The sequence below is a fragment of the Mercurialis annua genome, linkage group LG6, assembly GCF_937616625.2.
Source record: "Mercurialis annua linkage group LG6, ddMerAnnu1.2, whole genome shotgun sequence".
NCBI classification, from domain to species: Eukaryota; Viridiplantae; Streptophyta; class Magnoliopsida; order Malpighiales; family Euphorbiaceae; genus Mercurialis; species Mercurialis annua.
Genome location: NC_065575.1, coordinates 25,215,001 through 25,225,000, shown reverse-complemented (window position 1 = coordinate 25,225,000; position 10,000 = coordinate 25,215,001). Strand labels below are relative to the sequence as shown.

At 34.1% G+C, this 10,000-nt stretch overlaps 1 protein-coding gene, 3 non-coding genes and 3 pseudogenes across 4 annotated transcripts; 2 read left to right on the top strand and 5 right to left on the bottom strand.

The window, feature by feature from the left end:
* Positions 1–487, bottom strand: part of LOC126653681 (photosystem I P700 chlorophyll a apoprotein A1-like) — a 2,620-nt pseudogene extending 2,133 nt beyond the window's left edge.
* A 1,139-nt stretch (positions 488–1,626) lies between these two features.
* Positions 1,627–4,346, bottom strand: LOC126653694 (30S ribosomal protein S4, chloroplastic). Its single transcript, XM_056106162.1, has one exon. It carries the CDS (start codon positions 4,211–4,213, stop codon positions 3,608–3,610), a length of 606 nt encoding a protein of 201 aa, XP_055962137.1. The 5' UTR covers positions 4,214–4,346; the 3' UTR covers positions 1,627–3,607.
* On the top strand, positions 3,217–3,303 carry TRNAS-GGA (transfer RNA serine (anticodon GGA)). Its single transcript has one exon. It is a non-coding gene; the product is annotated as a tRNA-Ser (tRNA).
* Positions 4,347–4,612: 266 nt separating the features above from the next.
* TRNAT-UGU (transfer RNA threonine (anticodon UGU)) lies at positions 4,613–4,685 on the bottom strand. Its single transcript has one exon. It is a non-coding gene; the product is annotated as a tRNA-Thr (tRNA).
* A 488-nt stretch (positions 4,686–5,173) lies between these two features.
* LOC126653703 (NAD(P)H-quinone oxidoreductase subunit K, chloroplastic-like) lies at positions 5,174–7,649 on the bottom strand (annotated as a pseudogene).
* TRNAF-GAA (transfer RNA phenylalanine (anticodon GAA)) lies at positions 5,480–5,552 on the top strand. The gene has a single exon. It is a non-coding gene; the product is annotated as a tRNA-Phe (tRNA).
* Positions 7,650–9,389: 1,740 nt separating the features above from the next.
* LOC126653699 (ATP synthase subunit beta, chloroplastic-like) overlaps positions 9,390–10,000 on the bottom strand; it is a 1,913-nt pseudogene continuing 1,302 nt past the window's right edge.

The window sequence follows — 10,000 nt, the reverse complement described above, 5'->3', positions numbered from 1 at the left end:
GGTCCTTTAGCTATTGTTCTTGAGAAATGACCCGGTCTGGCCCATTCCTCAAAATAAGTTTTGATGGGATCCCTATCTACCAAAATTTTTACTTCTGGTTCCGGCGAACGAATAATCATTGAGTCCCCCTCTTTCCGGGCAACACATATAAAGAGACCCGCCAACAATCAAGTCAAGTAATTAGTGAACCTATGAGAGATACTTATAATTAGTTTCTTTCTCTTATATCTCCCATTTATCTTATCTAGTTTCTTTAGTTATTCACTAGAGCAATTATGATCTGGAAGTCGATCCAGGGCAAGTGTTCGGATCTATTATGACATAGCCACGAGGCGCTCAACGGACCTTTCTGGGCTTTGAATTAACGCAAAAACGATTTTTTGTGCAACCTAGCGTATTCCTATCTTAATTCAAAGTTTCTAGCCAAAACTCCTTTCTGTTTTACTTATGTTTTTTTGACATAGAACCTATTACTATTAGTCTATTTCAAATCAGGTGAAGTCATTAGTAAGAGACATTTCAGGATCTATTCTAGATTTAGGCTATTTTTTATTCGTTTTAATAACCGAAAATAAAATATAGAAAAGAAACATTCTCTACTATAGAAAATAAAAGAAACATTCTCTACTGTTGATATCTGCGTATTGCTTATTCCTATTAAATATTAAATACCAGACGAAAAGAGACGATCTTAGAAGAAAAGGGGTATAATGAAATTCACGAAATTCTTTGATTGGTTCTTCCCAGATAACCGATCCTTTTATTTTCTTTTTTTGACTGATAGGGGTAACAAACAATGAATTCTATTATAACAAATTTTTTATAAGAAATAAAAAAATATACCAAGTACTAAAAAAAGAAATACTAAATTAAACAATAAATACAAAAATAGAAATACAAAAATACAAAGGGGAGTGCTCTTATTCAAAACGCCTTGTGATCTTCAACCAATTTTGCGCTTCAATATAATTTCCGGGAGTAAGCGCTATAGCTTGTTTCCAATACTCTGCGGCTTGGTCGAACCAAGCCTCCGCAATTTCAGAATCTCCCTGCCGAATGGCCTGTTCTCCTCGGTCAGAATAGGCAAGCAAATTCCTTCCATTAGAACCGTACTTGAGGGTTTCCTACCTCATACGGCTCAGCAGTCAATTCTTTTTGTGTCCCATTTTTTTTGAGTTAACCAAAAAAGGTTAATTACATTAGTTTCAAACTTGAATTTGGATTAAAAATCAGTTTTATCTTTTCTCCCACCTTCAGAAGAATAAAGCGCAGGCCTTCTACTATCGTTAGAATTTTCTGAAAGGTAACTATCTCAGTTTTTTTTTTATATAGAAATTCATTTATATAGAATCTTTGAAAAAGACCTTCCCTCATAAGAAAGACTTACTATCTTTGGGATCTGATGCTACACCGCTGCTCAATACTTTAGGGGATCTACTCTGTTACATAAGTTGATTCCTAACTTTTGTTTCATATTATAACATAAGTAAGCAGGTTATTATTGTATCGTCCAAAAATATCACTAATTGATCTTTACGATGCTTCCTCTATCAATTAGATCCTTTATCCATAGAATAAAGTATCTAGGCATATTTTTTCTTCATATTTTGACTTTTATGAAGTTGCTTTCTTTTCTACAGCTAATAAAAAATCGTTGGTTTTGACGATGCATACGTAGAAAGCCTATTTTTTCTTTTTTCTTTTCTTTCTATAGTGGAGATAGTCGCACGTAATGACAGATCACGGCCATATTATTTAAAGCTTGTGGTAAGAAGGGGTTTCGTTCTAGTGCCCGAAAATAATATTTCAAAGCTTTTGTATGTTCTCCATTACTTGTGTGAATAAGGCCTATATTATAGAGTATATAACTTCGATCATAGGGATCAATTTCTAGCCGCATAGCTTCATAATAATTCTATAAAGCTTCCGCATAATTTCCTTCGGATTGAGCAGACATCCGTTACGGTCGTCATTTAATTCAAAGAATCTCCGTTCCAGAACCGTACGTGAGATTTTCATCTCATACGGCTCCTCCCTTAATGTGCATAATGAGAATAATACAATATAGAAAGAGAGTGAAATATTCTCATTATGAACTGAGCGGGGCTAGTTTTTTTACAAGAAATCTCTAGCCAACCTTCCTGCAAAAGATCTTTTCTTAACATCAAGCATGTTGATACTCGATAAAAATATAATATTATAATATTAAGTTAACTCCAACAATTTCTTTGTCCTCAATCTTCCTTAATTTCTAGGAATTAGTCACTTCAACAGTCTTCGACGGTTCTACGGGTATCTAAAGTACGAACGAGATGGATGTTTGTTGTCCCAACCGTTCTTCTTAGTCCCAATCCCAATAAAGAAAAAGGAGAATTTCTAACAAAGGTTTCGTCTTTCATATTGTTGATTCCTAGGCGTAGTGCTTCTTCCTATATGCCGCCTATTGGTACTAGTGGGGTACTGCACTGCAATACAGAACCCATAGCCATAGGTATAACCTTACGTTCACTGCTAGAATTGACAATTGAAGCATCTGAGGCTGCATTAATCGGGGATACCCGACAGAGGGCATTGTTTTATTTAGAAACTTCACCTTCAACAAGCGTAGAGTTATTTCAAATCTTTCTACCCCGACTAATGTGTCTTTTTCCTAAGATTTGAAATAGTAAAAAAATCAAATCACACCATCTCTGTAATAAGTAAATGCCTCTTTTTCGCCCGAAGTTGTCGGAATTATTCGTAATAAGATATTGGCTACAATTGAAAAGGTCTTATCAATAAAATTTCCAGTTATCCGGGATCTAGGCATAAGTAGCAATCCATTTTATAATTTCTTTTAATTACCTCTCATGAGAAAACGATCCCACAAAAAAGGAGTTGTATGGTACAAAATAACATAAAAACAGATTGTTCCAATCCAATGATTTACGCCGGTATAGCTATAAATATCAAAAAAAGATGGAAAGACCATCTTCACAAACTTCACAAACTTCACAAACACGAATAGATACACATCTTTATTGCTTTTAAGAAAGGATTTTTCACAAAAACAAAAACAAGATTATCCTTATCCCCCAATTTTGAAGGAAAGTGCTTTATTTGATTCAAAATTTTCTATTTTTATTAGTTAGAATTGATTGTACGTACTATACATATTCAATAATTAATATGAAAGACTCGCGATTCACTCGGTTTCGGGGCCATAATCATTATGTAGGAGAGATGGCCGAGTGGTTAAAGGCGTAGCATTGGAACTGCTATGTAGGCTTTTGTTTACCGAGAGTTCGAATCCCTCTCTTTCCGTACCTTCGCCTAATTTATCAATGTTACTGACCGCGACGTATCAAATCACATAACAACGGATACCTTAATTTCAACAGTTAGACCTTTCCTTGATATAGATTCTCTATTCCTAATTTCTGCGGTACAAAAAAGACTGCAAAAATGGGAACGGAATGAAAATATCCCTATTACTCTACGATATATGAATAGGAGAAAACTCCCGATCAAATCAAACCCTTCCTTTTTTGTTTCTTTATTTTTACTTATACTTAGAATAGGGGGGACAAAATTATTCGAACCCTTGTTATTTTGATTTTAGTTAGAATTAAGTCTGACGAGAATAATATTCTACCACCAGCAATTCATTTATTTTTAAGCCGATCCATTTACTATCTATTATTTGATTGACCAATCCTTTATATTGGAGTGGCAGAAGAGTCAAATGTTTTGGCAATTCTTCCTGGGGGGATGACTCAAGAGAATTTTGAATCATAGTTTTAGATTTTTGTTCATCCCTAGCTGTAATAAAATCGCGGGGTTTGCAGCGATAACTTGGTATATCTACTATACGACCGTTAACTGAAATATGCCTATGATTAACTAATTGGCGGGCTCGGGGAATAGTTGACGCCATACCCAATCGAAAAAGGATATTATCCAAACGCATTTCAAGTAGTTGTAGTAAAACCTGACCTGTTGACCCTTTGGCTTTTGCGGCGATACGAACGTATTTAAGTAATTGTCGTTCTGTAAGACCATAATGAAAACGTAATTTTTGTTTTTCTTCTAAACGAATACGATATTGAGATTTTTTACCGGGACGTGATTGATTTCTAAGATCGCTCCCAGCTCTAGGCCTTTTACTAGTTAGTCCCGGTAAAGCCCCCAGACGGCGTATTTTTTTGAAACGAGGCCCTCGGTAACGTGACATAAAAACTCCTTATTTTATTTGAATTTTATTGAATTTTCAAAAACCTAAATTAAAACTGAACTAAAAGAGAAATATGATAAATAAGAGAAATATGATAAATGAAACTAAATCTACTGTAGTAATATACTATAAAGAATAATGAGATAGATTGTATCAATATCGGGGCCTTTTTGTATATATACCAATAATGTATATAGAAAAAAGGGTCCTTTTCTTGTTCTGGATTTGTTCTGCAGAGATTTAACTATTCTAATTTTTAACTTTTTTCATAGTTTGAAGTTCCTACCACATAATAATGGGTCCCCTTTGGTAAAAGGGAACGAAGCTTTTTCAATATCAATATTCTTTGATTTCAAAAAAAAATTATCAATTATGTAAAAAATCAAACAAATAGAGAAAAGCCAGCTATCGGAGTCGAACCGATGACCATCGCATTACAAATGCGATGCTCTAACCTCTGAGCTAAGCGGGCTCACATAACAGAAATTTATCATAAAGACAGAATAAAAAAGGATAGGTGCAGAGACTCAATGGAAGCTGTTCTAACAAATGGAGTTGACTGCGTTGCATTAATAAAATCCTTCCGTCCAAATTGCAGAAAGGATAAAGTAAAGGATAACCCTATAAATACATAATACATACGGAAATATACATATGGATACGTACTGAAATAATATCTCAGACGATTAATTAATAGGGGTCAAATCCATATTTTGTATCTTTATATGAAAAAAGAATTGTTTTGATTTGAATTGATTCCAAGTTGAAGAAAGGGCTGAATATTACTTGATCACATCATTCACTCCATAGTCTGATAGATAACTGATTAATCGGACGAGAATAAAGATAGAGTCCCATTCTACATGTCGATATCAATATCGACAACAAGGAAATTTATAGTAAGAGGAAAATCCGTCGACTTTAGAAATCGTGAGGGTTCAAGTCCCTCTATCTCCAAAAAAGGCCCGCTCGACTGCCTAATTATTTTTATCCTATTCTCTCTTTTCATTAACGATTCCAATTTCGTTATCGTTCTTATGCGTTCGATTCTTTCACAAGCATATCCCATATCCGGGCCGGATCTCTTTTCACAAGTCTTGCGGTAGATATGATATACATAAAAATGAACACCTTTGAACAAACCCCCCTCCAGTGGAAAATGGAATGATTAACAATCCAAATCATTATCCGATTCATTTTTTTTTAATTGACATAGACCAAAGTCATTTAGTAAAATGAAGAAGACGACGCGTCTAAAATAAAATGGTCGGGATAGCTCAGCTGGTAGAGCAGAGGACTGAAAATCCTCGTGTCACCAGTTCAAATCTGGTTCCTGGCACATGATTAATTTGTGTATGAGTATCTATTCTACAACTTATATAAATTATTAGATTATAGATGAGTAAAGCGTTTATGTTCTAAATAAAGTATTAAAAAAAATTAGATTATGTCTTCTTTTTTATTTGATTTGTTCATAATCATAATGTGTCTCCTCTCGATCAAAAAGAATGTTAATACTTCGTATAGACTCGAAAGGTTAAAGTATAAACTCGAAAGGTTTAACTAACTTTAGTTAGTTAAAAGAACTAAAAGTGTAGTCTATAGGAGTTGAGGGTTGGAAATATCCAAGATTCGCCTCAGATACAATATAAATAGAATCTGATCCTCTTTCATTTCTTTATATTTTATTTCACATTCTTTTTCTATTTCTTCATTCGCTCCTATGTTATGTGACTTTTTAAAGCTCATCTAAGGGATATGCGCGGTACAAAGTTCACGATGCAGAATTCGTTTAGTTCATCCTATTAGTTCCACTTGCCAAAAATCAATATTGATGTGTGTACAAATATTCAAGGAATATTTGTAGTTGGAAGACTAAAGATTAGTTTCTTATTATTTTATTCAATAAGCATCTTGTATTTCATAAAAATTGGGAGCAATATAATCTTTACGTAAGGGCCACCCTATCCAACTTTCCGGCATTAAGATACGTTTCAGACGCGGATGATTATCATAAAAGATTCCCAACATATCATAAGTTTCCCTTTCTTGAAAATCCGCACTTTTCCAAACCCAGAAAACAGAAGGAATTCTAGGATTCTTCCTTGGGGCAAATACCTTTATACATACTTCTTCTGGTTGATCTATACCATACTCTATTCTTGTAAGATGGTATACGCTAGCTAACAGCCCGCCCGGTGCTACATCATAAGCACATTGCAACCGCAGATAATTGTAACCATACACATATAAAATGACAGCAATGGAATGCCAATCCGCGGGCTTGATTTGTAAAGTCTCTATTCCTTGGTAATCAAAACCCAAAGATCGATGAACTAGTCCGTGTTTGACTAGCCAAGCAGACAAACGACCCTGCATCTTTTTTTCCCTCCCTCGTTTTTATTTGTATATATTCGTATAATAATTTTTTTATTTGTATATATTCGTATAATAATTTGAATAATTCTTTTTTGTAGAATATAAGTATTTCACATTCACGATGAAATTTATGAAGATTGGTTTGCCTTTTTTTTATTATTCTGTACAAAGGAGCTCTTCCTCTAACTTACTAATTCTTGGGACGATACTAACCTTTTTTTATATTTGAAAAATGTTTCAGGGGGGATCTTTGAAGTAGACGGCGGTTGATAGAATAATCCTTGATTATAATTTCCAGTATGAGTAGCGCGTTCAATATTAAACTTGTGATTGGTAGTAAAACACCGATTCCCCGGTTGAGACCTAATTCGATCTTGATAAATTTCTCGAGATAGTTTTTTACGAAGTTTTGTTATAGCATCTATAATCACCTCCGGTTTAGGTGGACAGCCCGGCAAATAGACATCTACCGGAATTAGCTTATCGACTCCCCGAACAGTATTATAAGAATCGGTACTGAACATCCCCCCCCCCCCCCGTAATTGTACATGCCCCCACAGCAATAACATATTTTGGTTCAGGCATTTGTTCATATAATCTCACCAAAGAAGGAGCCATTTTCATGGTTACTGTACCGGCTGTTAAAATTAGATCTGCTTGTCTAGGACTAGCTCTTGGTACTAATCCATAACGATCAAAGTCGAATCGTGAGCCTATTAATGAAGCAAATTCAATGAAGCAACAACTGGTACCATAGAGAAGTGGCCATAAACTGGAGAGTCTTGACCAATTTGAAAGATCATTTAATGTAGTTGAAATAACTGAAATTTTAGCTGTTCGATCAAGTAAGGGAAACTCAATGGAATTCATAACTGTCTCAATGTTATTTTTTTTTCGTTATTTTTGCGGAATATTCAAGAGCTAAGACCATTCTAATGCTCCTTTTCTCCATGCATAAACTGAACCAACAATTAGGATAAGTACGAAAATTAAAGCTTCTATAAATACGGATAACCCCAATACGCCGAAACTCATTGCCCATGGATAAAGAAAAACAGTTTCAACATCAAAAATAACGAAAACTAGAGCAAACATATAATAACGGATTCGAAATTGTAACCAAGCATCGCCCATTGGTTCTATCACTGATTCATAACTAGAAAGTTTCTCCGGCCCTTTGCTAATTGGGGATAAAACTCCGACAATTAGAAATGCTAAAATAGGAATAACACTTGATATTATTAGAAATGCCCAGAATATATCATATTCGTAAATCAGAAACATATGCGCACTCCTATGAGTGTGGAAAATATATTAGATTAGTTTAGTCAAGTCGAATTGGAATTCCTTCGAAATTCTATTAGAAATTTTTCTTTTCTTTATTTTCGATTTTATTTTCTATATATTTTTGATTATTTAGATTATGATTATGTATATTTATTTCTATTATTTATATTAGAATTATATATATTATTTAGAGATTTTTTTTATTTATATCTATTTATATTTATTTATTTATACTATTTATATTTATTTATATATAAATATTCAAATTAAAATCAAATAGAAATTTAATAGATTTCTATTTGATTTTAATTTGATTTATTTTTGTTTAGTTTCTTTTTGTTTAGGGCTATACGGACTCGAACCGTAGACCTTCTCGGTAAAACGGATCAAACTAATTATTATCAAAATGATTCAAACTTTTTCAAAGACCCAACATGCATTTTTTTGCATTGGGCCCGTTCATTAACTGATATAAAAAATCAGTTAGTCTACCATAATTCTCTTAGCCTAAAGATAAGAAGATGGCCCCATGTGCTCTGATTTATAGATTCTGATCCGAGAGCACTACCAAAGTGTTTCAAAGAAGGGTTATCCTGACGTAGGTCTGCTTTTTTTGGCTTAAATTAACCTAAGTTAAATGGAATCTCCGCCGCCCCGCTTCCGCTTAAAGAATCCAATATGAAACTTCATACACCTTAAAGTTCATAGGATAGGACGAAAAAAGAATTTTTTGAGGTCCTTATACTCATTATGCCTAGCGTTGAATAGATTGGGTATTCACCTTATCAAGGTCTTAAATCAATGATGGGTTCTATTGGCTGTCTACAAAGACACCTAAATTGGACCGAACCCTTTGTGTCAGGCTATTGTTCTCTTGTTCCCTAAAAGTCATGGAGTAAGACATCGACTTCTCAATAAATCTTTTGATTACATGACGGACTCCTTTGAAAAAAAGCATTGGCGCGCGTGTAAACGAGGTGCTCTACCTAACTGAGCTATAGCCCTTGCGTTTGTGATACATATTTTATCATGTCGATAATTTCTTGTCAAGATGAATATTATATGATCCCGCATCCTAATTCTATTTCTTTGATCTCTTTGATCGGTATTGCTTATAAATAATATTTCATTTATAATGAAAATGAATTGTCGATGTGACAGATTTTATTTTTTTCTTTGGGCTGATAAATGACCTACTTAACTCAGTGGTTAGAGTATTGCTTTCATACGGCGGGAGTCATTGGTTCAAATCTAATAGTAGGTACAAATGATTAGATATCAGACTCAATGTTATCTAATAAATTTCAATTTTTTGACCCGTCTTAGTTTAGTGATTTTTTATCTTTTTCGTTCCATTCTATTTCATTTTTGAATTGAAAAATATTTTTGTTGTATTAAAATCTGATTATACTTAGGATTCTATTCAATTGGCAGAATCAAAAAAAGGGTGGGGTGTATAAACAGAACTTCTGCTTATACAGAAGTTCTGCTTATTATTCTTATTCTAGTTAGTTATAGTTACGAAATCACATTGATAGCCTCTACTCGTGCCCTAGCTCGTCTGAGAGCTAGATTTGCCTCAATTATTTGTCTCCTGCCTTCCGCCTTTCTCAAGTTAGCTTCTGCTATTTCAAGAGTTTGCTGGGCTTCTTGTGGATCAATATCACTACCCTTCTCTGCATCATTTACTAAAACAGTAATCTCATTATTGCCTATTCTAGCAAACCCACCCATCTGAGCCATCGTTAACCATTGGCCATTAAGGCGTATTCTCAAAATACCGATATCAACAGCTGTGGCAATAGGCGCATGATTTGATAATACGCCAATTTGTCCACTATTAGTAGATAAAATGATTTCTTTCACTTCCGAATCCCAAACAATTCGATTCGGGGTCAATACACAAAGATTTAAGGTCATTTCTTCAAGTTGTTCTCCATTTCTAAGTTCGTAGCCTTCGCAGTAGCTTCATCAATATTACATACCAAATAAAAAGCCTGCTCAGGTAGACTATCTAATTCTCCGGAAAGAATCAATTTAAACCCTCAAATAGTTTCTTCTAAACCGACATATTTCCCAGGGGAGCCCGTAAAGACTTCTGCTACGAAAAAGGGTTGTGAT

Excerpts from the sequence above, each read along its gene's own strand:
- LOC126653694 (XM_056106162.1), bottom strand. The coding sequence starts at position 4,213 with ATGTCACGTTACCGAGGGCCTCGTTTCAAAAAAATACGCCGTCTGGGG.